The 24,637-nt window shown below is 58.0% G+C and overlaps 1 protein-coding gene and 1 long non-coding RNA gene across 3 annotated transcripts in view; one reads left to right on the plus strand and one right to left on the minus strand.

The window, feature by feature from the left end:
* The window catches only part of PASK (PAS domain containing serine/threonine kinase), a 32,179-nt gene extending 12,672 nt beyond the window's left edge, over positions 1–19,507 (plus strand). For both annotated transcript variants that reach the window (XM_066232483.1, XM_066232484.1), the window contains exons 10-18: positions 2,170–3,443; positions 4,729–4,910; positions 5,280–5,447; positions 9,775–9,900; positions 10,470–10,604; positions 12,877–13,076; positions 16,601–16,734; positions 18,342–18,488; positions 19,085–19,507. In XM_066232483.1, coding sequence (XP_066088580.1) covers positions 2,170–3,443; positions 4,729–4,910; positions 5,280–5,447; positions 9,775–9,900; positions 10,470–10,604; positions 12,877–13,076; positions 16,601–16,734; positions 18,342–18,488; positions 19,085–19,254 — 2,536 coding nt within the window. In that variant the 3' untranslated portion in view covers positions 19,255–19,507. The remainder of the gene's footprint in view (positions 1–2,169; positions 3,444–4,728; positions 4,911–5,279; positions 5,448–9,774; positions 9,901–10,469; positions 10,605–12,876; positions 13,077–16,600; positions 16,735–18,341; positions 18,489–19,084) is intronic.
* Positions 19,508–20,934: 1,427 nt separating this feature from the next.
* Positions 20,935–24,590, minus strand: LOC136337761 (uncharacterized). The gene is made up of 2 exons (XR_010731884.1): positions 24,452–24,590; positions 20,935–21,341 (listed from the first exon to the last, which is right to left on the minus strand). It is a non-coding gene; the product is annotated as an uncharacterized lncRNA (long non-coding RNA).
* Positions 24,591–24,637: the final 47 nt, after the last annotated feature.

The raw sequence follows: 24,637 nt of genomic DNA on the forward strand, positions 1-24,637 counted from the left end.
GAACTTGACCTAACCCTCCCCTGTGTCTGGTTTCCTTTGCTTATTGTTGTGTTTTAAAATAGGCAATGTGAGAATAAATATGTGTGCCTTTTTTTTTTTTACAAAGACAGAGAGTCAGAGAGAGGGACAGACAGGGACAGACAGACAGGAATGGAGAGATGAGAAGCATCAATCATTAGTTTTTTGTTGCTCATTGCAACACCTTAATTGTCCATTGATTGCCTTCTCATACGTGCCTTGACCGTGGGCCTTCAGCAGACCGAGTAACCCCTTGCTTGAGCCAGCAACTTGGGGCTCAAGCTAGTGAGCTTTTGCTCAAACCAGATGAGCCCGCGCTCAATCTGGCGACCTCGGGCTCTTGAACCTGGGTCTTCCACATCCCAGTCCGATGCTCTATCCACTGTGCCACTGCCCAGTCAGACAATATGTGTGCCTTTTGAAAGTACAGATTAATGATAAAGAGCACAAGTCCCACACTGCATGTATGCACACACTCATGTATACGACAGGACCATACTGTGTGCGTGGTCCTCCGTGCAGACATGCGTGCATTGCATGCACACTGTCATGTGTCTCAAAGGCCTTTCTGCGAGGTGCGACCCTGTCCAACGGCAGGGTTCAGGTAGGTGTTTTCTTGTTGAGACTGTCCCAGCTGTGTCCTGTCCTTTGCTCAGGCTTCCTAGCTTCCTCCTCCTTTACCGTGCTGTCCGCTCGGTGTTGTGAGCTGTTTGCTGCTTGCTCTCCTGGCCCATCCCCAGGCCAGGAGGAAGGCTCTGCCCAGCAGGTGGTGTGCTGCGGGAGGGGGCTGAGGGTGCTCACTGCAGGGCATCGCAGTGGTGACATGTCCTGCTCTGCCCTGGGCTCCTTGGCGCCCTGGACAGCTGGTTTTCTGGGACGTGGTTATGCAATGAGGGAGTCCCACTGGATCAGCCCAGCCTGAGTTTTAGTCGGTGGGTGAGGAGGCCGAGTGGACGTCTGGACTGTGGAACAGGTGCTGACACCCTCAGGGAGGCAGCGGGAGGCTGGGGTGGGGTCCCGTGACCCCATGGGGGTGCCCTTGTGGGAGACCCTGCCATCCCCTCTGTTCATCACGGCTTGCAGACACGGCAGTGGAGGAGAGGTGGGAGGGAGGCCTCCTCCGTACTCCCCCATTTCTCCTTGGCCAGTGCTTAGTGACAAGGTGACATCTGCAGGCTGGGAAGTGCAGAGACAGGAGCAGTGCAGAGCTGCCCTGGGCCTGAGCCCGGGACCGCGTCAGACGGGTTGCCCTCCCTGCGTGGCTAGGGAACGAGCCCTTCCTGCCTCAGCTGCTTCCGTGCAGAGGACCTGCCGCTCCGGACACTGGCCTGGGGCTGGTCTCTGGGCTTTGCTGATGGCTGGAATGGGAAGAGCTAGAGTAGCAAAAGGCACAGATACTTGTTTCCTGGGCTCTGCAGACCCTCACCCCAACCCTCGTTCCCCTAGCAGACTTCTGCTGTTCCTCCAAACTCTGCTCACCACTCCCTCTGTGGAGCCGTCATTGTCTCCTGTGCCTCTGTGAGCCTCTGGTGCGTCTACCCTGTTGCTGGTACATCTGCCCAGCAAGGCTGGGTGCGGCCACGTTCACTGGTCCTGGTACCAGCACCTGCCCGGAGCTGACATGGGTCAGTGGTGTGGTGCCACAGTGGCTGAGGGAGCCTTGACCCAGGCTCCCTGCGATCACCTTGTCTGCATGATGGCAGCCTCTTCGTCAGCGCCATCCTCGCTGGACGTACTTGTGGGCTTCATTCCAGCTCTTGGGAGCCAGCTGACCTGCACACCAGGCCCTGTTTTTGCTAGCCTCCTGTCCTTCCCATTGCCCGTGAGGTCAGAGGGCATTTGCAGCCGATCACATCTAACCTCACCCTTTGCTCCTGTGTTGTATGTGAGCTGACATGGCCTCAGTGTGTTGTCCTGGTGCTCACTGGCCTTCTGTGAGCAGTTACAGCTAAGCTGGCATTTAGCTGGAAAAATACCTGAGTTGGTGCTTTATTTTCTTAACTTGGCTATAAAATTTAGTCTTTTCTTTCTGTCATAAGTGTATGTTGTTAAGTGTTTTATACTTGTCTGTAATAGAAGGGAAATTCATGTGATGGTTGTTTTTGAGTCTTACGGCTCCTAAGTAATTGTTATTTGTGCTGTGACCCCCAGGGTGGACAGCATCCCAGAAGAATGCCCACCAGCCCGTCACCAGCCGTTGCCACCCGAGGACCAGTGTGGCACGATCTTGGAGAAGCTGGAACCCATGGCAACAGAGAGCCTCAGACAGGAGCTTTTGGGGGGAAGCAGGTCTGACTCGGTGGACATGAGACCCTGTGCTTCCTGTGAGGACTCGGAAGCTCTGACCCCCACTGAGGACAGGAGCCGGGGCCCAGTGCTGACCCCCGCTGAGGACAGGAGCCGGGGCCCAGTGCTGACCCCCGCTGAGGACAGGAGCCGGGGCCCAGTGCTGACCCCCGCTGAGGACAGGAGCCGGGGCCCAGTGCGTGGCCCCGCCCAGGAAGCACAACTGGAGCCCATGGGTTTGAGCACTGCCAGCAGCCCCAGTCGTCGGGCCGGCGCCATGGGGCCCTGTGGGTGCGGGGCTGAGCAGAGTGCGCCCCCGGGGAGCCTGGACGCGGCCCTCAGCCCCTCGGGGACAGCGCGGCTCCTGCTCTCGATGCCGGCCGTGGAGCAGCCGTGGCCACGAGCTCAGGGCGACAGGGAAGAGCTGCAGACGTGCCTACTGAAGGAGCAGCTGTCCACATCGAGCTTCAGGAGCTTGGGGGGGCCCCGGGGCGTCTCCTCTGCTGAGCTGGTCCAGGCCGCGCACACTCCCTTGTCCGGCAGCCGCTCGGGCAGCTCCTCGGCCTGCTACGCCCTGGCGACAGACCTCCCCGGCCTGCTGGACACAGTGGAGGCCCCCGAGCCCAACGGGACCTTGTTCTCCTGGAACCTCAAGGAACTGTTACTCAGCAAATGGACAGACCGAACTTCTTCCAACTGCTCCTGCGCCTCGTCCGAGCCCGTGGGCTCAGCGCCTCCCTCGCTGGCCGGCTCCGAGGTGGATGTGAGCGCGGTGCGTGGGCGAAGGGCGGGGCCCGTGCGCGACCGGGAGCTGTTGCTGCTGACCGGCACCAGCTTCGATCCCGACGAACGCCGGCAGTTCTGTGAGACCCGTCCCGGCCTCGATCGGACAGAGCCGTCTGACACCTCGGGATGTGACAGTGGGAGTGGCAGGGGGAGCCCTGGCTGTGTCCTGCCCAGGCTGGGGACCAGCCCCGTGGGCACGTGCCCGTCGGAGGAGCCCACGCTGGGCATCCAGGTCACCTCCACGCCTGTGAGAGGGGACAGTGTGGCGACGCCCAGGGCCACCAGCGCGCCGGGCGAGATCCAGGAGGGCACCTACACGGGCAGCTGCTGCCACCGCGACGGCCTGTTGCTGAGTACGTCCTGGGCGTCCCCAGAGCGCAGCAGGGCAGGGCATCCTCATCCTGGGGGTGACGGCTCCCCGCCCGGTGATACATACTCGAGGACCTGAAGTTACAGCTTAGGTCGTGAGCAGCAGGGCTGCCGAGCACCCGGGGTGGGGGCCGGGTCCCCAGGGCTGAGAAGGGGGAGGCTTCCATGTACCCGGGGTGGGGGCCGGGTCCCCAGGGCTGGCGAGGGGGAGGCTTCCATGTACCCGGGGTGGGGGCCGGGTCCCCAGGGCTGGTGAGGGGGAGGCCGCGTGCGCTCTGACCAGCACTGGGAGGACTGTTCCTTCGGCCCCTTCACGTGCCCTTTGAAGTTGGTTGCTTTACTTTCTGTTTTTTAAATTTTACTAATTACTTTACAGGTCATGTGTTTAGCCTCTTATTTAAGGCTGGTTTTGTGCTGTTGATTCTTTTTTTTTTTTTTCTTCAAGTCCCTGGGTCTACAGGACTTCTTTTTTTTATTTTTTTAAATTTATTTATTCATTTTAGAGAGGAGAGGGAGAGAAAGAGAGAGAGAGAGAGAGAGAGAAAGAGAGAGAGAGAGAGAGGGAGGAGAGGGGGAGGAGCTGGAAGCATCAACTCCCCTATGTGCCTTGACCAGGCAAGCCCAGGGTTTCGAACCGGCGACCTCAGCATTTCCAGGTCGACGCTTTATCCACTGCGCCACCACAGGCCAGGCCTGTGCTGTTGATTCTTAAGGCTTTTTTTCTAAACTTTAAAAAAGCTTTTAAATAATACATGTTATTTTTTGCATATTTGAAACTATAAACAAGAAGAAAAGAATCACCTGTTGACACCCCAGCTCCCATAGAAACAGCGTGTTTGGGTGTGGGCTGCGGAGGCCGTGTGAAAGCGCATGCACATGCTCGCATGTACACGTGTGGAGCACGGGTAGTCCGTGTCCTCTGGGACACAGCCGGCACGTGTGTGTGTGTGTCTGCTGGGTCCTTCACATGCCTCCACCCGGGGCAAAGCCGCTCGAGCTGGTTTGCCGAGGGCAGGTTTCCAGGTTGCCCCAGGGTGGCAGGGTCTCTGAAGTGCGTCCCTTGGCCTCTGGCTGCCGTGGACGAGCTGAGCCCTGGCCCCACCGGGTGGAGGCCATGGTGCCCGCGCGGCCTTTCCCTGCTGCCCCCGCCCCGGGCACTGTGTGGTTGGTTCCCTGCTGCCCCGGGGCTGTGTGGTTCCCTGCTGCCCCGGAGCTGTCCCGGTGAGGTCGGCAGAGGGTGGTGTTCTCGCCCCCCCCCCCCCCCTGCAGGTGTGCAGCTGGAGGTGAAGCGGGTGGAGCTCCAGGGCCCTGCGCCCCTCTTCTGCTGCTGGCTGGTGAAGGACCTCCGGCATGGCCAGCAGGCCTCGGCCACAAGGACCCAGCTGCTGCTGGCCAGCCCGCCCAGCTCCACGCACTCCACGTGCGAGCACCCTCCGCTCAGCCCGGGCGAGGTGGGTGTCAGCCCGCTGTCTGGTGGTCACTTTTCTGTGTGGAGCTGTCTCCCCGTCAGCACCTCTCTCTGGTTTCCTCTGTGGCAGGAGGGGGTCTAATGTCTTGTGTATTAACCCCCAGGTAGGACTTCACATCTGCGTGTGTCCGTGTGCAGGCTGGGTGTGAACACGCTTTGACACGTGTGCCAGTTTGGCTTTTAGGCCGGGTCCCCCTGGGCACGGGAGGAGTGGGCCCCACAGGGCTTGGGTGCTGCTGTCCCCGCAGCTGCAGGGAACGGTGGGGTGACGCGCCTGCCTGCTGCAGCCTCCTCCTTCCCGTTGGTCACGTGTGGTGACCTCTCCAAACCTTCCTTCCCTTCGCACACGCAGGTGGTCACCAGCAGATTGTGGTTTGAGGAGCCCGCCAGAGCGGGGGAGCTGGAGGGGCTGGCAGCCTGCGAGGGTGCGTACTCCCGCAAGTACAGCACGCTGAGCCCGCTGGGCAGCGGGGCCTTTGGCTTTGTGTGGACCGCACTGGACAGGGAACAGAACAAGGAGGTACTGGGCCCTCGGGGGAGGTGGGGCCCCACATCTCCAGTCCTCATGCCTGCCTCGGGACTCGGTGGGCGGGAGTCCTCCGTGTGCACCACGTGGCAGCCCTGCGCAGGCTCTGGTGCCGGGCGGAGGCCTCTCCAGCGGACACGCTCCACCCCGCGCCCTTTCCCGCGCCGGTGCGTCCTCGACCTCCAGGTGGGACCTGCAGGGCTGCTTCCCGGCCGTGGTCCCGGCTGTTTCTGTGTTGTGTCTGGACGAGTTTCAGACGCAGCTTTGTCGGGACGTGACTGGGAGCTGCCTGTGTGTCTGACGCGGGGCGTGGATGTGGCGACAGTGCTGTCTCCATGAGCACAGCCCACATGCCCGGCCTGCTGAGTCCCGGAGCCGTGTGCTGGCGGCTGGCCGGTCACAAACCTGCACCGGTCTCCCTGCTTCTAACAGCTCTGCACGGGTCCCGGTGGCTCCCTGTGGTCACGACAGCCATCGAGCCTTTTCTGCTTGGTTCTCCTTGTCCTTTCTTTCCCCCCTGTCACTGGCGGGACCTGCAGAGCCACAGACGTGACAGGTGTGCCCCAGGGCTCCCTGCCCACTGCAGCCGCCCCTTTCTTTCTTGGTGGATACTTTGGTCTGAGGATATTTCGTTTTATTTTTAGCTAAGCTTTTCTTATGACTAAGTGTTGAGGTCTATGAAATCTGCTCAGCGTCTGCTGAGGTGACCGCGCCTGTGTTCCCTTCACGGTGATGAGTCACGTCCGGGGTCAGGCCTGGGCTGGGCCTCAGGTGCCCCAGTGCACGGTCAGTCTGGACTGTCTGCTCTCTCTTCCCTAGGCGGCCAAAGAAGTGTCCATTGTGTTCATCAAGTATTTGTTTTGTTTTCTTGTAATTTTCTGGCTCATATCTTTGTGAGTTAATGTTGCACTTTTCCCAGCTTGTTGGATTGAATGAACTTTTAAGCTGTTCCTTATGAGAAAAGTGCTCATGGAGCTGAGTTTGCTGAGTATATTTTTTTGTGTGTGTGTGATAGACAGAGAGAGGGACAGATAGAGACAGACAGGAAGGGAGAAAATGAGAAGCATCAGTTTTTCTTTGCAGCTCCTTAGTTGTTCATTGATTGCTTTCTCATATGTGCTTTGATGGGTTTGGGGGGGGGCTACAGCAGAGCGAGTGACCCCTTGCTTAAGTCAGTGACCTTTCAGCTCAAGCCAGTGACCATGGGATCATGTCTATGATCCCATGCTCAAGCTACTGACCCCATGCTCAAGCTGGTGAGCCCACACTCAAGCCAGCGACCTTGGGGTTTCGAACCTGGGTCCTCTGCATCCTAGTCCGAGGCTCAGTCTATCCTCTGCGCCACCGCCCGGTCAGTCCCGAGCAGCCTCCCTCTTACCTTTCTGTTGTCATCTCTAATTTCCTGGAGTCGGACCCTCTCATTTTGGTTTTGGATCAGGGATCCAATGACTCCCGAGGTTTCTCCAGGCGTCCCCAAAGTACGGCCCGCGGGCCACATGCGGCCCCCTGAGGCCATTTTTCCGGCCCCCCTCCACACTTCCGGAAGGGGCACCTCTTTCATTGGTGGTCAGTGAGAGGAGCACTGTATGCGGTGGCCCTCCAATAGTCTGAGGAACAGTGAACTGGCCCCCTGTGTAAAAAGTTTGGGGACCCCGGTAGTAGACCTTTGTATCTGAAGTGTGAAGAAAGAGGCCTCGAAAGCCTTCTCTTGGGTTAAAAAGAGACACGTAAGTATTTTTGTCTTTCAGAAAACAGAGATGTCAATTTAGATATTATTAGGCTGACAAATTAAGTAGAGCAGCCAATGGAAAATAGGCTTCTCATGGAAAACTGGCCTGCCGTTCACACGACAGAGGATGCTCCAGGGTCTGTCAGTAGGTCCGCTGGGGAGTTTCGCCCTCTTCACAGCATCGGTGCTTGTCATCCAGGGACATGGGTGTCTTTCTGGTTATTTGGGTCTTGAATTTCTTTCAACAATGTTGTGCAGTGTTCAGTGTAAAGCCTCGTCCTTTTGTTACATCCCCATTATCTTCATGTGGGGTTTCTGCTCTTTTCCAGTGTTTATTTTTCATCTGCTGGGATGTATTTGTTGTTAATTTTTCTAGAAGAATGTGTGGTGATGTCTTTTTCCTCTCAGAACTTTGCAGACCTCATGTTTATTGTCATCTAGCATTATGCTGATGTGCATTTTGCTTCCATCAACTTGATTTTTCTTTTTTCCTGTTTTTAAATTTTTATTTTATTTTTATTAGTGAGTAAGAGAGGGAGAGAGATGAGAAGCATCCACTCGAAGTTGCGTAACTTTAGTTGTTTATTGATTGCTTCTCATATGTGCCTTGATGGTAGGGAAGGGGCTACAGCAGAGCAAGTGACCCCTTGCTCAAGCCATGGGACCATGGGGTCATGTCTATGATCCTACACTCAACCCTGTGCTCAAGCTGGCAACCTTGGGGTTTTGAACCTGGGACCATAGTGTTCCAGGTTGACCCTCTGTCTACTACGCCAGAGGTCAGGAACTGAGAGAGCCATGAACGCCACATATTTTAAAATGTAATTCCGTGAGAGCCATACAACGACCCGTGTACATTATGCATTATTCAATAAAAATTTGGTGTTGTCTGGAGGACAGCTGTGATTGGCTCTAGCCACCCGCAACCATGAACATGAGTGGTAGGAAATGAATGGATTGTAATACATGAGGATGTTTTATATTTTTAATGTTATTATTTTTTTAATTAAAGATTTGTCTGCAAGCCAGATGCAACCATCAAAAGAGCCACATCTGGCTTGCGAGCCATAGGTTCCAAACCGCTGTACTATGCCATTACTGGTCAGGCTGATATTTCTTTTTTTTTTTTTTTTAAATCTTTGTACTTCAGAATCTCACCAGGATATATTTCTGTGTGTGTTCTTCATTCTTGCTTGCATCTTGGTAAGACTGGTCTGAACCTGTAAAGTTCTTTATTTGTTCTGTTGTGAATTCTTCCTTTCTTTCTCGCTCTCTGCTCCGCCATGAAGCTCGTTGTAGGTTGCAGCAGCTGGTGGGGGAGCCTTGGCCGCTCAGCAGACATCTCTCCTTCAAATGTCTGAACTCAAGCCCCTGCCACCTGTGCTCCCCTTCCCTGGCAGGGGCCCCTCACCTGCTCCTCTCACGTCTCAGCTGGCCCTGCAGTCATAGTGACCCGCCCTCCCCAGAATCTTGAGCATTTGTCCACTGTCACACTCATGCTGGCACCCTGGCCATCACCTTGTCCCCTGGTCACAGTGAGAGAAGACGGGACGTCACAGAAGCTCCCCGCTGTTCCTGCTCTGCCCTGGCTCAGTGCTGCCGCAGTTCCTGCTCAGAACCCCGCCTTCCCCCCGCAGAACCCCGCCTGACCCCCCAGAACCTCCCTGCCCCCCCGCAGAACCCCGCCTTCCCCCCGCAGAACCCCGCCTGCCCCCCAGAACCCCGCCTGCCCCCCCAGAACCCCACCTGCCCCTGCAGAACCCCGCCTGCCCCCCCAGAACCCCGCCTGCCCCCTGCAGAACCCGGCCTGCCCCCCCAGAACCCCACCTGCCCCCCCAGAACCCCACCTGCCCCCCCAGAACCCCGCCTGCCCCCTGTAGAACCTGGCCTGCCCCCCCAGAACCCCACCTGCCCCCTGCAGAACCCCGCCTGCCCCTTGCAGAACCCCGCCTGTCCCCTGCAGAACCCCACCTGCCCCCCAGAACCCCGCCTGCCCCCTGCAGAACCCTGCCTGCCCCCCAGAACCCTGCCTGCCCCCTGCAGAACCCCGCCTTCCCCCCCAAGAACCCCACCTGCCCCCCCAGAACCCCACCTGCTTCCCTGGCAGACTGACTGCTCCATGGGGCCCCAGGCTGTCACCTGTCTAGGGTCCTCACTGAGGTGTGAACCAGGCCTGGCCTGAGGTCACCGCTGGCCCTGTGGCTCCTTTGGCCACATGCAGGCACTCACTTCCCGGTAGCCGCTCAGTGACTTACAGGGTTTCTCCCCTTTACGAGTGGTGTCTGTTTTCTGTCGCACTTTCTGCCTTGTTCACTGTGTTCTTCTCATATCACCTCTCTTCTTACATCGGTCTGTGTTCGTCCACCTTGCTGAGCTCCGCCTAGTCTCCGAGTCAGCGTGGACAGGCTGTGATGGTTTCTAGTTCTCCGGCTTCTCGGTCCTCGGTCCTCGGCTGAGAAACTGGGGAGGCGAGGTGTGCTGTGCCTCGTGCTGCAGGGGCTGTTTTCAGTGCCATCCCGTGTCCCGGTGTGGGGAGTGCACAGGGGCCTGTGGGCCACACCTGAGCTGCTCCTACCTCTGCTCTCCCCGTAGGTGGTGGTGAAGTTTATTAAAAAGGAGAAGGTTCTGGAGGATTGCTGGGTCGAGGACCCCAAGTTTGGAAAAGTTACATTAGAGATTGCGATCCTGTCCAGGGTGGAGCACGCCAACATCATCAAGGTGGAGCGCTGGTCCTGGCTGAGGGAGGCCTGACGGGGTCCCGGGGCGTCCCAGGGGTGCTGCCTGCAGCTGTCTCGCACGGCCGACCACCCGTCCCAGGGGTGCTGTCTGCAGCTGTCTCGGCACAGCCGGACCACCCGTCCCAGGGGTGCTGTCTGCAGCTGTCTCGGCACAGCCGGACCACCCGTCCCAGGGGTGCTGCCTGCAGCTGTCTCGGCACAGCCGGACCACCCGTCCCAGGGGTGCTGCCTGCAGCTGTCTCGGCACAGCCGGACCACCCGTCCCAGGGGTGCTGTCTGCAGCTGTCTCGGCACAGCCGGACCACCCGTCCCAGGGGTGCTGCCTGCAGCTGTCTCGCACGGCCGACCACCCGTCCCAGGGGTGCTGTCTGCAGCTGTCTCGGCACAGCCGGACCACCCGTCCCAGGGGTGCTGCCTGCAGCTGTCTCGGCACAGCCGGACCACCCGTCCCAGGGGTGCTGTCTGCAGCTGTCTCGCACGGCCGACCACCCGTCCCAGGGGTGCTGCCTGCAGCTGTCTCGCACGGCCGACCACCTTGTCTCTTCCCAGGTCTTGGACGTGTTTGAGAACCAGGGCTTCTTCCAGCTGGTGATGGAGAAGCACGGCTCCGGCCTGGACCTCTTTGCGTTCATTGACCACCACCCCAGCCTGGACGAGCCGCTGGCCAGTTACATCTTCCGACAGGTGAGGCGGGCCACTGTGCGGGCCGGTCCCGGGGGCTGCAGACCCCCGCGGTTTGTAGCACTTCTCTCTGGGCTCCGTCAGCCCTCAGTGTTGGAGAAGCGAGTCGTGTGGTTGGAGCAGAGAAAGGGAAGCTGGGAAGGAAGGCTGGGCAGACGCCCCCCGGGAGCGACGGGGAAGGGTTAGTGACTCACAGATGAGCGGAGCTGTCAGAGGGGGCTCTGTGCCTGTGCGTCTGCCCTGGCCCCCAGGAGACCGCTGGTAGCCTGTGCCGCATGGATCCTGCTGGTGCCCACTGGGAGGCTGCGGGCACTCGGGCGGAGCACTGGCCTCCAAGGCCCGCATGGCTGCAGGGAGTCTTGCAGGGGGTGTGCGGGTGACTCGCTTCTTTTTTTTTTTTTTTTTTTTTTTTAATATTTTTTGTTTGTTTTTTTTTTTTTTTAATTTTATTTATTCATTTTAGAGAGGAGAGAGAGAGACAGAGAGGGAGAGAGAGAGAGACAGAGAGAGAAGGTGGGGAGGAGCTGGAAGCATCAACTCCCATATGCGCCTTGGCCAGGCAAGCCCAGGGTTTTGAACCGGCGACCTCAGCATTTCCAGGTCGATGCTTTTATCCACTGCGCCACCACAGGTCAGGCCGTGACTCGCTTCTAACGACAGCTTCCTTAAGTGGGCGTGCCTTCCTCAGAGCTGTCCACTCCAGAAGTACTGCCAGGACCCCTGCAGGGAGGTTCTGAGGCACCGACCTGGAAGTTCTGGGAAGGTCGCTCTTCTTTTCCCACGTGGGAGAGCGCGAGCTCGTCTGCGTCGCTTCCTGGCAGAGTCTGAACGCACTGAGAACAGGAGGTGTCGCCCGTTAACCCTGCTGCCCACTGTCCCTGACTCTGGGGTCACCGATGTAGGTCGCCCGCTGTCCCTGACTCTGGGGTCACCGATGTAGGTCGCCCGCTGTCCCTGACTCTGGGGTCACCGATGTAGGTCGCCCGCTGTCCCTGACTCTGGGGTCACCGATGTAGGTCGCCCGCTGTCCCTGATTCTGGGGTCACACCGATGTAGGTCGCCCGCTGTCCCTGACTCTGGGGTCACACCGATGTAGGTCGCCCGCTGTCCCTGACTCTGGGGTCACCGATGTAGGTCGCCTGCTGTCCCTGACTCTGGGGTCACCGATGTAGGTCGCCCGCTGTCCCTGACTCTGGGGTCACCGATGTAGGTCGCCCGCTGTCCCTGACTCTGGGGTCACCGATGTAGGTCGCCCGCTGTCCCTGACTCTGGGGTCACACCGATGTAGGTCGCCCGCTGTCCCTGACTCTGGGGTCACACCGATGTAGGTCGCCCGCTGTCCCTGACTCTGGGGTCACCGATGTAGGTCGCCCGCTGTCCCTGACTCTGGGGTCACCGATGTAGGTCGCCCGCTGTCCCTGACTCTGGGGTCACCGATGTAGGTCGCCCGCTGTCCCTGACTCTGGGGTCACCGATGTAGGTCGCCCGCTGTCCCTGACTCTGGGGTCACCGATGTAGGTCGCCCGCTGTCCCTGACTCTGGGGTCACCGATGTAGGTCGCCCGCTGTCCCTGACTCTGGGGTCACCGATGTAGGTCGCCCGCTGTCCCTGACTCTGGGGTCACCGATGTAGGTCGCCCGCTGTCCCTGACTCTGGGGTCACCGATGTAGGTCGCCTGCTGTCCCTGACTCTGGGGTCACCGATGTAGGTCGCCCGCTGTCCCTGACTCTGGGGTCACCGATGTAGGTCGCCTGCTGTCCCTGACTCTGGGGTCACCGATGTAGGTCGCCCGCTGTCCCTGACTCTGGGGTCACCGATGTAGGTCAGCATAGCGTCCGGTACTTTGTAGCCTTCGCAAGACGTTTCTGAAGCTCCACGCGCTCTCTGCCTCCAGGTCGGCCGGGTCGAGTCTGGGGCATCCATGCAGCGTGCTTTCCTGTCACTGTTCCTTATGAGTTAGAGAATTTTTTCCTTGTTCTTTCTTTTTTGCTTCTCAGTCCTCATTTAATTTTAATTTTTAAAGTTTTATATATTGATTTTACAGGGGTGAGGGGATGAGAAGTTTCAGCTCAGAGTTGCTTCAGTTCAGTTGTTCATTGATTGCTTGTCCTCTGTGCCTTGACTGGGGAAGCCCATGGCTTTGAACTGGTGACCTCAGCATTGCAGGGTGACGCTCTGTCCCCTGGGCCACCACAGGCCAGGCTCTCAGCCCTCATTTCAGACGCGTGTTTCGCTGGAATCACTCTGAAAAGTCCCCGTGGCCTCCTGCTTTCAGCTGGTGTCGGCGGTGGGGTATCTGCACTCCAAGAGCGTCCTACACCGGGACATCAAGGACGAAAACATCGTCATCGCCGAGGACTTCACCATCAAGCTCATAGACTTCGGCTCCGCTGCCTACCTGGAGAGGGGCAAGCTCTTCTACACCTTCTGCGGGACGCTCGAGTACTGTGCGCCCGAGGTGCTCATGGGGAACCCGTAGGTACCGCGCGTGGGCGGTCGTCTGTGGGCTCGGGGTCGGAGGGCGGCTCAGCTTCGCCTGTACGAGGGCGGGAGGCGGGCGCTGGGGCAGCGGGCAGGCGGGTGCCGAGGGCGGGGGGGGGGGGGACATGCCGCGGGCGGGAGGCGGGCGCTGGGGCAGCGGGCAGGCGGGTGCCGAGGGCGGGAGGCGGGCGCTGGGGCAGCGGGCAGGCGGGTGCCGAGGGCGGGAGGCGGGCGCTGGGGCAGCGGGCAGGCGGGTGCCGCGGGCGGGGGGGGGGGGGGGGGGGGGGACATGCCGAGGGCGGGAGGCGGGCGCTGGGGCAGCGGGCAGGCGGGTGCCGAGGGCGGGGGGGGGGCATGCCGAGGGCGGGAGGCGGGCGCTGGGGCAGCGGGCAGGCGTCCGAGGAAGGCTGGCTGGGCAGCTGAGCCATGGGAGCAGGGATCCCGCGTCATCTCAGCTTTTGTTTACGTGTGCAGCTTTCATACAGTTACAAGTTAGCAGAAAGATCAAGGAATCCAAAAGATGGGACTGAGTCAGTTTAGAGAAGTCTCCTTTATTGGGTTTACTTTGGTGAGGGGAGTCTTACCCGTTTGTAAGGAGGAGCTGGGCTGGCCGTGGCAGAGCAGGGACTCGGCAGCAGGGGGAGCTCTGGCGCAGCTCCTGTGCAGATGCGCCTGGGCAGTGGGGCTGCTCCGTCTGCGGGCAGGACGCAGGGTGCCCGGCTCTGGGCGGGGCCCACACCCGGGGCTGAGGCGGGCAGAGCACGGACCTTGCTCAGCTGTTGCTGGGGCTTGCATGCACACAGTTCTCAGTGCCGTCTGCGTCACACACGTGGATTTCCGTGCCATCCACACGTGACGAAGTGTGCCTTTGCGAGTCCTAAGTGGGCTTTACAGGTCATATTCAGACCACAGGCCTTCTCGTGCACCCCCTACACGTGTGTCAGAGGTCGAGGGAGAGCGTCTGCAGGTGCTGTGGCTGCAGGGACGGCCGCCGCCACGTCCCGTGGGCCTTGCTGCAGCGCTGTGCTGCGCCCTTCGAGCCCACGCCTTTGGTCCTCTCATGTGATAGGTGTGTGGGGACACTCAGAGCTGGTCAGAGCCAGGTTGGAGCCCAGGTGGCCTGAGTCTGGAGCGTTGCTTACGGCCCCTGCTGTGTCTGTGCTGTAACTCACGTTCACAGAAACCCCCTGGCATCTGTGTGAGATGTGACTGGGGCCTTCCAGGTGTCTGCTCGGGTCACATTCCATTTCGGAGTCAGGAGGGCTGCAGGCTTCTCACGCGGGGCCCGCTGCCCGCCTGGTGCACACACTGGCCTGCCCCCGAGCCAACGACCACGGGGCGGGGCACTCAAACCACCCATCCCCTCTGTGTACGTCCAGAGCCTCTGACAGTGACAGACTGACTGGGGTCGTCCACGGACGGCTCTGGAGTGGCATCCCAGAGAGCCCGGGGCTGCTGTCCCGTGGTGGCCCTCGTGGCCTCAGTGTGGGAGGGGCTGCTGTCCCGTGGTGGCCCTCGTGGCCTCAATGTAGGAGGGGGTGGTGGCCCTCGTGGCCTCAGTGTGGGAGGGGCTGCCTGTCCGTAGGACCGTGATGTGGGCTGGTGGCTGGCGTGCCGCACCCTTGCCCGTGGCTCAGTGCTGCCAAGGCCCTGCCCTCCCTGGGCTGCCGTGCTCCCACCTTCTCCCGCACCCCGGCCGTGCCATCTACCCCTCACCAGCTGGCTGCAGGGTCCTCCGAGCTCCGCCCTCCCTCTTGCGTGCTCACCCGTCTCATGGGTCAAAGGCTTTCTGAGCTCTGATTCTAGGTCCCATTCTTAGGAGTGTCCTTCCTCATCATTTTCACTTCTGTCTACTCCAGGGCTCAGCACGTGATGGGCCTGGGCCAAATCTGGCCCACTGCTTTTTATTGTTGTTGTTTTAGTGAGACAGACAGGAAGGGAGAGAGAGAAGCGTCAACTCGTTGCTGCAGCATCTCAGTTGTTCCTGGACTCTTCTCATAGGTGCCTTGACTGGGGGCTCCAGCTGAGCCACTGACCCCTTGTTCAAGCTGATGACCTCGGGTTTTGAACCTGGGACCAGTGTCTCAGATCAGTGCTCTAACCACGGTGCCACCATTGGACAGGCAGGGCCTGCCACTTGTGTTTATAAATAGAGCTTCACTGGCACACAGCCAGCGCACTGGCTGACTCGTGTCGGGGCTGTGCCGTGTTGCCACAGCAGGGAGGAGGGCAGTGACAGAGGCCAGGTGGGTGATCTGGTGACTCTTCTAGTCTTTTGGATTTTTCTGTTTAGCCTCCAAAACTCTTGAAAAATCTTTCTCCAAAACCAAAATGACACAAAAATTAAAAGATGTCCTATCTGTTCTTGCTGTAGCTCCTGCAGCCTCTTACCCCTCCGTCCCCTGAGGTCTGTCCCCATGACCCCTCTACCCTCGGCCACGGAGGCCTGACTGCTGCTCTGTGGTCTGTGCACCCGGCTTCCCCTCTGCTCCCCCGGTTTTCTGTCTCCTGCTGCCCCAGGCTCTCTGTGGCCTCCCGACGGCACAGGGCTCTGTCCTGGGCTCTCTGCTTACGCACCAGTTTCCTCAGCTGCCTCGTGTGAATCTGCGGTCTGATGAAAATGCTCCCCAAATCTTCTTCCGGTCAGACTGTGCCCTGCCCCGAGCCCGGACCTGAGTGACCCACTGCCTCGGGCAGCGCAGGGCCCGTGGGGGGCAGTCGGCCTGGCTCTGGTGCCCCTTGGGCAGCAGCGTCACCTCTTGTCCATAAGACACAGGTGGTGTTTATCTCGCTAGCTGCTGGGAGGGTCAGGGTGGGGCCGTGTAAGGGTCTGGTGGCAGCACCTGGCAGGGCTCCGTGCGCGGTGGCTGGGCAGAGGGCGTGTATGACGACAGGAGTGCCCACAGGGGCGGCGTCCCCTCCCAGAGCTGCTGCTCCTGGTGGCCCCCAGCACCTCTGGTCCCCTTCCTCTGTCCCCACGGCTGCCGTCATCTCTGTTCCTCAGGGTTCTCAGCTGCACTGTTGTCACCCTGAGTGCCCGTCCCATGTCGCCTGGGCCGTCTCTGGGGCACGCCGCCCTGGTCTGGAACTGCCTGTGGCTCCCCGGGGCCCTGCTGCCTTCACGCCTTCTGCCCACCTCCTCCGGGAGGCCCCCACACCCCTGGGGGACGCTGCCTGACCCCTGGTGCCGTGTGCATTGTCCGGTCCACATGGTGGGTGTTTTCTCCTGAGTCAGCCTTTCCGCTGCCCGTGCGCTGGGGCTCTGCGTCTCTTCCCTCTCCCGCACACGGGACGGTGCCCGGACGGGGCAGACACGCCCCACGTCAGCGTGTGTTCAGAGCGTGGCAGCTCGCTGGCCAGCATCTGGGTCGCTGGGGACTCGGGGCGCACGGGATGGTGCCTGGACGGGGCAGACACGCCCCACGTCAGCGTGTGTTCAGAGCGTGGCAGCTCGCTGGGGACTCGGGGCGCCCGGGCCTCAGCCAAGCTCCGCGTGCCCTGAGTGCTCCCCCCGTCAGGTACAAGGGGCCGGAGCTGGAGATGTGGTCGCTGGGAGTCACGCTGTACACACTCGTCTTTGAGGAGAACCCCTTCAGCGAGCCGGAGGAGACCGTGGAGGCCGCGATGAACCCCCCGTGCCTGGTGTCGGAAGGTGAGCGGGGCCGCAGCCACATCCCTCCCTGCCTCCTGTCTCCCAGGACCTTCGTCAGAGCTGACGCCTCACCCTGCTTCTTTCCACGCCTCCCACACTTTGACCTGGAGGATGATTGGAATCTGACTTTAATTTTTTTTTTTTACAGAGACAGAGTCAGAGAGAGGGATAGACAGGGACAGACAGGGATGGAGGGAGATGAGAAGCATCAATCATCAGTTTTTCGTTGCGACACCTTAGTTGTTCATTGATTGCTTTCTCATATGTACCTTGACCACGGGCCTTCAGCAGACCGAGTAACCCCTTGCTCAAGCCAGCGACCTTGGGTCCATGCTGGTGAGCTTTTGCTCAAGCCAGATGAGCCCGCGCTCAAACTGGCGACCTCGGGGTCTCGAACCTGGGTCTTTCAGCATCCCAGTCCGATGCTCTATCCACTGCGCCACCGCCTGGTCAGGCGGAATCTGACTTTAAAACATCACAACAATTCTATGCCGTGCACGTCCCCTCGGATCCCGGGCCGTCTTCTCATAGACATTACCGCCCGTGGGCTTTGACATGGCAGTGACCATTAGTGGGCAGACCCCCCAGCAGCTCCTGCAGAAGGGTGGCTGGGGGTGTCTGTCGCACCACACGCTCTGTGAGCTGGCGGCAGTGTGAGCTCCGTTTGCCTCTGAAGTGTGGACCAGTGGGGGGGGGCAGGTGTGGGCTTGGTGGCCGGAAAGGACTTCCTGAGCTGCAGCTGGCCCACAGGGTTGAGGTCCCTTCCAGTCTCGACACTCTGTGATGCCACAGTCGTTTGTTACGCACGTAACCCAGGTAACGAGTGTCTTCATGCAGAGTCCGTTCGTTCTTTGCTTGGGTCAGAAGCTTGTGTCTTAGCTCAGGTGGCCACGGCACTCAGCTCAGACGAGGGGCTCAGAGAATGGGCGTCTGCCTCTCGGTCTGGAGGCCAGGAGTCTGAGGTCTAGGCGTTGGCAGGGTCAGCTGCTATTGGCAGCCTGTTCTGTGTGGCCTCACACGGCGGAGGGAGGGACAGGGTGAGCTTTCTGACCTCTGCATACTGGGGCGCTAATTCCCTGATGGGGTCCCCACTCTCACGGCCTCATCTGGCTGCCCTGGTCACCTCCCCAAGGCCCCGCCTGCTGCAGCATGAGCTTGAGGGAGTCACAGTCAGCCCGCATCAGCCCAGGGGAGCACTGCGGGGCTCGTGGGCCTCTGGGTCCTAGGACTGTAGCCGCCCCCCCCCCCCTGCCTGTCCTGTCACACGAACTGTGTCGTGCATGGCTCTGCATGGCTAGCACCTGAGGACAGGCTGTGGTTAGGGACCTCCACACACTGAGTGACGGAGGCAGGATCTCGAACTCCCAGCTCTCATTCTGGAGGTCAGAGGTGGCTCCTGCAGCCTTTGTCAAAGCGCAGCTGGGGGCCCCATGCGCCCAAAACCCTGGGGTGCTAGTTAAAAGTGTGGGTGCCAGGGCTACCTGCTGCCCAGCCAGAGGTACGCATGGGGGCAGACAGGCCTGTGTTGAGATGCCGTCCACTAGACCCTGGCCCGGACCACTGATGGTCTCCTGGCCCCATGCCTAGGGTAGATTTTGTGTCCCCAGATCTCATGACCCTCTTATCTGGGCTGCTGCAGCCGGTCCCCGAGCAGCGCACCACCTTGGAGAAGCTAGTGACAGACCCCTGGGTGACGCAGCCCGTCAACCTTGCTGACTACACCTGGGAGGAGGTGTGTGGAGTACATAAGCCAGGTGAGTGACGCAGCCTGTGACCCAGGGAGGGCGAGGAGGCCCCCTGGCTGCCTGCTGTGTCTGAGGAGGAGGGGCTCCCCTCTCCATGCTGCCCTGGGTTTGCACCCGTGAAACAGATGGGGCCTGGTTCTGCTCCAGGGAACCTTGAGTGCCACCAGGGCTCCGCTTGGCCGTGGGCCTTGGAGGGTGGGTGAGCGTCCACAGCAGTCTGTGACGATGGGGCCCCTCAGAGGGGTCGAGAGCTAGGGCTTTACGAAGTGAATTACAAATGGTCCGAGTGGGCTGAAGGGGATGAGGAGGCCACAGACAGTGAGTGTGCTGGGGCCCTGGCTCTTTGGACAAGGCTTCTGGCCGCACAGCCAGGCTGTGGCATCCTGTGTGCCTGGTCACTTCTCAGTGCCTGAGGGCCCAGCCGGTGCTGCTGGCTCTGGACACAGATGCCCCCAGCACTTCAGCGGACCAGGAACTCGAGGGCATTGCCCCTGGGTTCTGAGCTGCCTCTGATGTCTTTTGCTCCTAGAAATTTTTCCAGAGAGAAGGAAAGTATTTGAGAATTATGTGTTGTTAGCATGTGATCCAATGTCTTCTTTCTTCAGAGAGTGGAGTCCTGTCCACCGGGAGTCTGGAGGCAGAGAGCAGGAGCCCCAGCAGTGTGGCTGGGCATTGTGAGGTGCACGGCCTCGGGCCCCCGGGGCGCCCCCTAACTGCTCCGCCATTCAAGGAAGGGACTTCTCAAGATTGGCCCCATTCACCTAAAAACTCATGAGTCGGATAAATGCTGGAACAAAAAAACAGTGATGCTGTTACATTAAGTTTATAAAATAGATGTGGAAGTCCCTTTTTCTGACTGTGGATAAACATTGTAGTGTTCAGTTGAGTTTCTTACTTTGAGAGGACCTTTGAATCTGTGGACTTCTGGAAGGCATAAAAGCACCTGTACATCCTCTTCTGTATATTATACATGTTTTGTTTCCTCTGACTCAGTCTGTGCTCATCTGTTAGGTACCATTTGTAGAACTGATTACTGATAATTAATGAACTATCAGTTCATTAATTTATTTCCTTGAACATTTTCCAAATTAAAGCTATTTTGTTAGTAAACAGTGACCCTGACTCGGACTGTATGGGTTCTTGCACACCCGGGGGTCCCTCCCTGGGCAGGAGCTCCCAGCTTGCCCTAAGGAGACTGAGAGTGTGTTCTAAGACTTTTTCCTGTGCACAGTGTGTGAGGGCCTTTCACCCAGCGTCTGTCCTGGCTCTGCCGGGCAGTGGGCTCTGCAGCAGGACTCTGCTGCCCACACATAGCGCCCTCCCAGCACCTGCAGACATCCTGCAGCCGCCAGGTGTCCTCTGATGCTGTGGAGGCGTCCATCCCTGACCGTCTGTCCCTGTCCCTGTCCCACTTCTGCTCAGGACCCAGTGGCCCTCTGAAACAATGAGCAAGCTTGAGCACATGGAATCCCGCCTCCATTTTTTATCTGTTAGACGGTAGGGAGTGGTTAAGGGTCAGAGGAAAACCTTTCATTCCCTGCCCAGCCCCGCTGAGATAGCAGGAAAAGAAAATCAAACCGAGACCCCCCACCTTTTCTCCTGTGTCATTACTCTGCTGGCTCCAGGGCTCCTCCTGCCCACAGCCTCAGGCCACTCGAGCCAGGCAGTCCTGCCCAGAGCCTCAGGCCACTCGAGCCAGGCAGTCCTGCCCAGAGCCTGAGGAGGCCACTCGAGCCAGGCAGTCCTGCCCACAGCCTCGGAGGCCACTCGAGCCAGGCAGTCCTGCCCAGAGCCTCAGGCCACTTGAGCCAGGCAGTCCTGCCCAGAGCCTCAGAGACCACTCGAGCCAGGCAGTCCTGCCCAGAGCCTCAGGCCACTCGAGCCAGGCAGTCCTGCCCAGAGCCTCAGGCCACTCGAGCCAGGCAGTCCTGCCCAGAGCCTCGGAGGCCACTCGAGCCAGGCAGTCCTGCCCAGAGCCTGAGGAGGCCACTCGAGCCAGGCAGTCCTGCCCAGAGCCTGAGGAGGCCACTCGAGCCAGGCAGTCCTGCCCAGAGCCTGAGGAGGCCACTCGAGCCAGGCAGTCCGCAGTGGGGTCCTGTGCTGTTTCTAGTGCTCATTTGGGAAGCACTCGACTGGGAACATTTTAGGATGGTTGGATCACAGTTAACTTTATTTTCAACTACTAGGATACAGGACTCCCCCATCTCCTTTTAGAAAGTGCTGTACAGGTTTTCCTGCCACCACAGGACACTGACGGGCCCCTCCTCCACCAGGGACAGTAAAGGCAGGGTCTAGAAGTGTATAGGAAAAAGTGATGTTGACTCTTCAGAGTTCAAATGAGTTTATGTTGTAAGAACTGTTTCTGAGATCAGACGAGATCAAGCGCATCCAGGATGGTTTGGCTATAGACAGGACTGTTTCCAAAAGTGGGAAGAAAAAAAAAACAACCCAAACGTTTATCCTTGTAGTGTTTATTACAGCACAAAAAAAGTTACAGAATGATTTTTTTTAGACAGGTCTGCAATGGGATGATAATGCAAAGGCCTCACTCTCCAAGAACTCTTTCTTTTGTAAGAAAAAAAATAACTAAAACTCATCTAACTTGACGGCAGTAGAAGGTTCGGCACTTTGAGAATGTTTTTTGCAGAAAGAATCCAGGTAAAAAAGTTCTGCAACTGAGGCTGACCCGTTCCCCTGTCCATGTTCTAAGTATGAGTTCAGAGAGCAAGGTTTTCAGAACAAACTGGAGATGCTGTCGACTTTGAGAGCGGTTCCTGCAGCCCAGCTGCCCCTTGTCTCCAGAGCTGGGGAACTGCCTCGGCTCCTTTCCAGGGCCTGGGCTGGACACAGGGTTTTCTCAGGCTGTGGGTATGAAAGCATTAACACCTCTTATTTTGAGGGGCTGACAGATGAGTGTTTTAAGAAAAAAGATAAAAAAAAAGCAACTGTTACTGGATGAGGATGGGGCCCAGAGTGGGTCTGCCTCGGGCTGGCCAGTAGTGTGTGGGTACTTGGCTTTGTGTAGGGAAATTTCACAACACGAGTCCAGGTGACTTTGAGAGTACGTTTATTACAGCTTGGGAGAGTGCAATGAAGGAAGGTCTTAGGGTAGAGGCAGCAATAGGAGAGAGCCGAGGTGATGCTCTGCTTTGGCTCCCGAGAAATGTTATGAGAAAGAAGTGAGCCCAGGCAGGGCTGCTGTTAGCTCACTGGAGCAGACAAAGGGGGCCTCGGGGCAGGTTGAGGAGGTGAGCCTGGTAGAAGCTGCTGCTGCTCTCCTGGTTACAACTCTCCTGGGGACCCTTAGAGTTGAGGAGAGAGAGCAAAGATACACACCTAAGGGAGAAAGGTGTGTGTGTGTGGGAGAGAGAGAGAGAGAGAGAGAGAGAGAGAGAGAGAGAGCGCACACACAGCTGGGTCCTTTTGTCTTGAGGGCATTTCTCTGTAGCCAGTGGAAGTCCCAGCAGAGATGCTGGGGAGGGTCTTAACAGAATATCCATTAGCTTTCCAAGTGTTATTCAGTATGTTGATTCATCAAAATGTGTGTAAAGAGGGGTCAGGGTTATTTTCTGGTTATTTTTATTTATCTTTTAAAATTTCCCCTTGATTTGAAAGAGAGGGAGAAGGGAGCGAGAAAAGCACACATTGTTCCGCTTAGTTTTCCATTTAGTCATGCAGTCATGGGTTGCTTCTCGTATTTGTCCTGACCTGGGATTGAACCTGTGACCTCAGCACACTGGGAAGATGCTCTACCCACTGAGCAACCTGGCTAGGTCCAGTTTCATTTTTAAAGAACATCATGGAAGAGGGACTGCAACTGAGGCCAGTCGCCCTGAGATGGTTTGGAACATGTCAACTATTTGCCCTTAAGTGTCCTTGGTTAGGGAAGATAAAACCTTGTGATTCATTAGATGGCGGTAAATTGTACAAATTGTTTTGCCTTAATTATTTTGTCTGTTTCCCTTATTCCACAAATCAAAGGAATTTCCCTAGCTTCTTCCTATTCTGTCTCACAACCAAATCTGGTTCCATACATCATATAACCTTCCTTTTCTTGGGTAAAATCCTTGCCAAAAAGATAACATCTTAGCACCCAGCCCTGTTATAAAGTACTGCACCTCAGATTCTGAAAGGCACTGTACCTCACTTCATCGAGTTCACATAGAGACACCCAGTCCAGATGAATTTTGAAGTTTTATTAGAGGAGGAGATTTATTAATATACCGGCCACATATGGCTGACAGGGCATCTGTAGGCCCAAATCGTGCAGTCCCAAAAATAGTTCAGGAAAAAAAAAACAGAAAAGAACTAAAAAAAAAAGTTCAGGAGCTGTTTATATACCCCTGATCACACACGGGAGGGGGAGAGCATGACATCACGGTATGAGCTGGCACATTTGTTTAGGGGATACACAGAAACATTAAGACTTGCAAGGTAACACAATCAAAGACATCTACAAATCTTTCAGGGTCCCTCTTCCCTCTCTAGCCTGGAGGTATTTTACCCTCAAGATTCCGAAGGGGCCTAGCGTGTGGAGGAGCCGGGTTCGATTCCCGGCCAGGGCACACAGGAGAAGCGCCCATTTGCTTCTCCACCCCTCCGCCGCACTTTCCTCTCTGTCTCTCTCTTCCCCTCCCGCAGCCAAGGCTCCATTGGAGCAAAGATGGCCCGGGCGCTGGGGATGGGTCTGTGGCCTCTGCCTCAGGCGCTAGAGTGGCTCTGGTCGCAACATGGCGACGCCCAGGATGGGCAGAGCATCGCCCCCTGGTGGGCAGAGCGTCGCCCCCTGGTGGGCAGAGCGTCGCCCCCTGGTGGGCAGAGCATCGCCCCTGGTGGGCATGCCGGGTGGATCCCAGTCGGGCGCATGCGGGAGTCTGTCTGACTGTCTCTCCCTGTTTCCAGCTTCAGAAAAATGAAAAAAAAAAAAAAAAAAAAAAAAAAAAAGATTCCGAAGGGGGAGGAACTACAATCAATGCAAGGTGGTATGTAAATTATGCCTCCTATTGAAAGAGAAGTTTCTAGTTTTATTTTAGATTTAAAACTGAATGACCCATTGTTCTTGCAAGCCAGAAACTTCTACATTCTTCTCCCTCCCCTCCCCAAAGAAGGGACAGGACAGGAAAGCCTGACCTTTCCTTCCAGAATATTGATGTTAATTTTCAGCTGTTTCGTACCTTACAACAGCCCAGCGCCTGGGATAGATCAGGTAGGTCCTCTGTACATTGTATCCATGTGAGAATCAAGTCCCTTCTCTCAGTTCCAAGAAAACAAGATGATCAAACAAGAAGAAACGGTTGTAAAGGAACTTTGGGTCTTCGGAACGGTGGGATTTTAGGCACTGAGAGCACTCCGTTTCCCTCTCTTTCACAACCACCCTTTATTTATTTATTTTTATTTTTAATTTTATTTTTTATTTTTCTGAAGCTGGAAACGGGGAGAGACAGACTCCCGCATGCGCCCGACCGGGATCCACCCGGCACGCCCACCAGGGGCGACGCTCTGCCCACCAGGGGGCGATGCTCTGCCCCTCCGGGGCGTCGCTCTGCCACGACCAGAGCCACTCTAGCGCCTGGGGCAGAGGCCAAGGAGCCATCCCCAGCGCCCGGGCCATCTTTGCTCCAATGGAGCCTTGGCTGCGGGAGGGGAAGAGAGAGACAGAGAGGAAGGGGGTGGAGAAGCAGATGGGCGCTTCTCCTGTGTGCCCTGGCCGGGAATCGAACCCGGGTCCCCCGCACGCCAGGCCGACGTTCTACCGCTGAGCCAACCGGCCAGGACACAACCACCCTTTTTTTAGAAAGACACACAGGCTCCATCCTCCAGTTACCACGGGTCTAGATAAGAAACGGAGAAGGAACACGGGGACCAGGAGGAAACTGGGAGGTGTCCCGAGTGGACGACAATGGCTGCAGGGTGGGAGGAAAAGGAGGAGGAATGAACAGCGAGGAAAATATTTATACAAGCAGACGGCTCACCTTCCCCGCCGCGTGTCGAGGACTCGGGATGAACGTCCAGGTACCTGTTTCCATGACCCCCGCCAGCGTTTCAGCAGCGAGTTCCTGGCCCGGATCTCGGGGGGACTGAAGGCCGGGCAGGCGCTGTGACCCGCGGCCGGCGGCAGGCAGCGGTCTCGAGCCCGGCACATTCTCCCCGAAGCTGCG

Source organism: Saccopteryx bilineata, chromosome 5 (assembly GCF_036850765.1).
Source record: "Saccopteryx bilineata isolate mSacBil1 chromosome 5, mSacBil1_pri_phased_curated, whole genome shotgun sequence".
NCBI lineage: Eukaryota > Metazoa > Chordata > Mammalia > Chiroptera > Emballonuridae > Saccopteryx > Saccopteryx bilineata.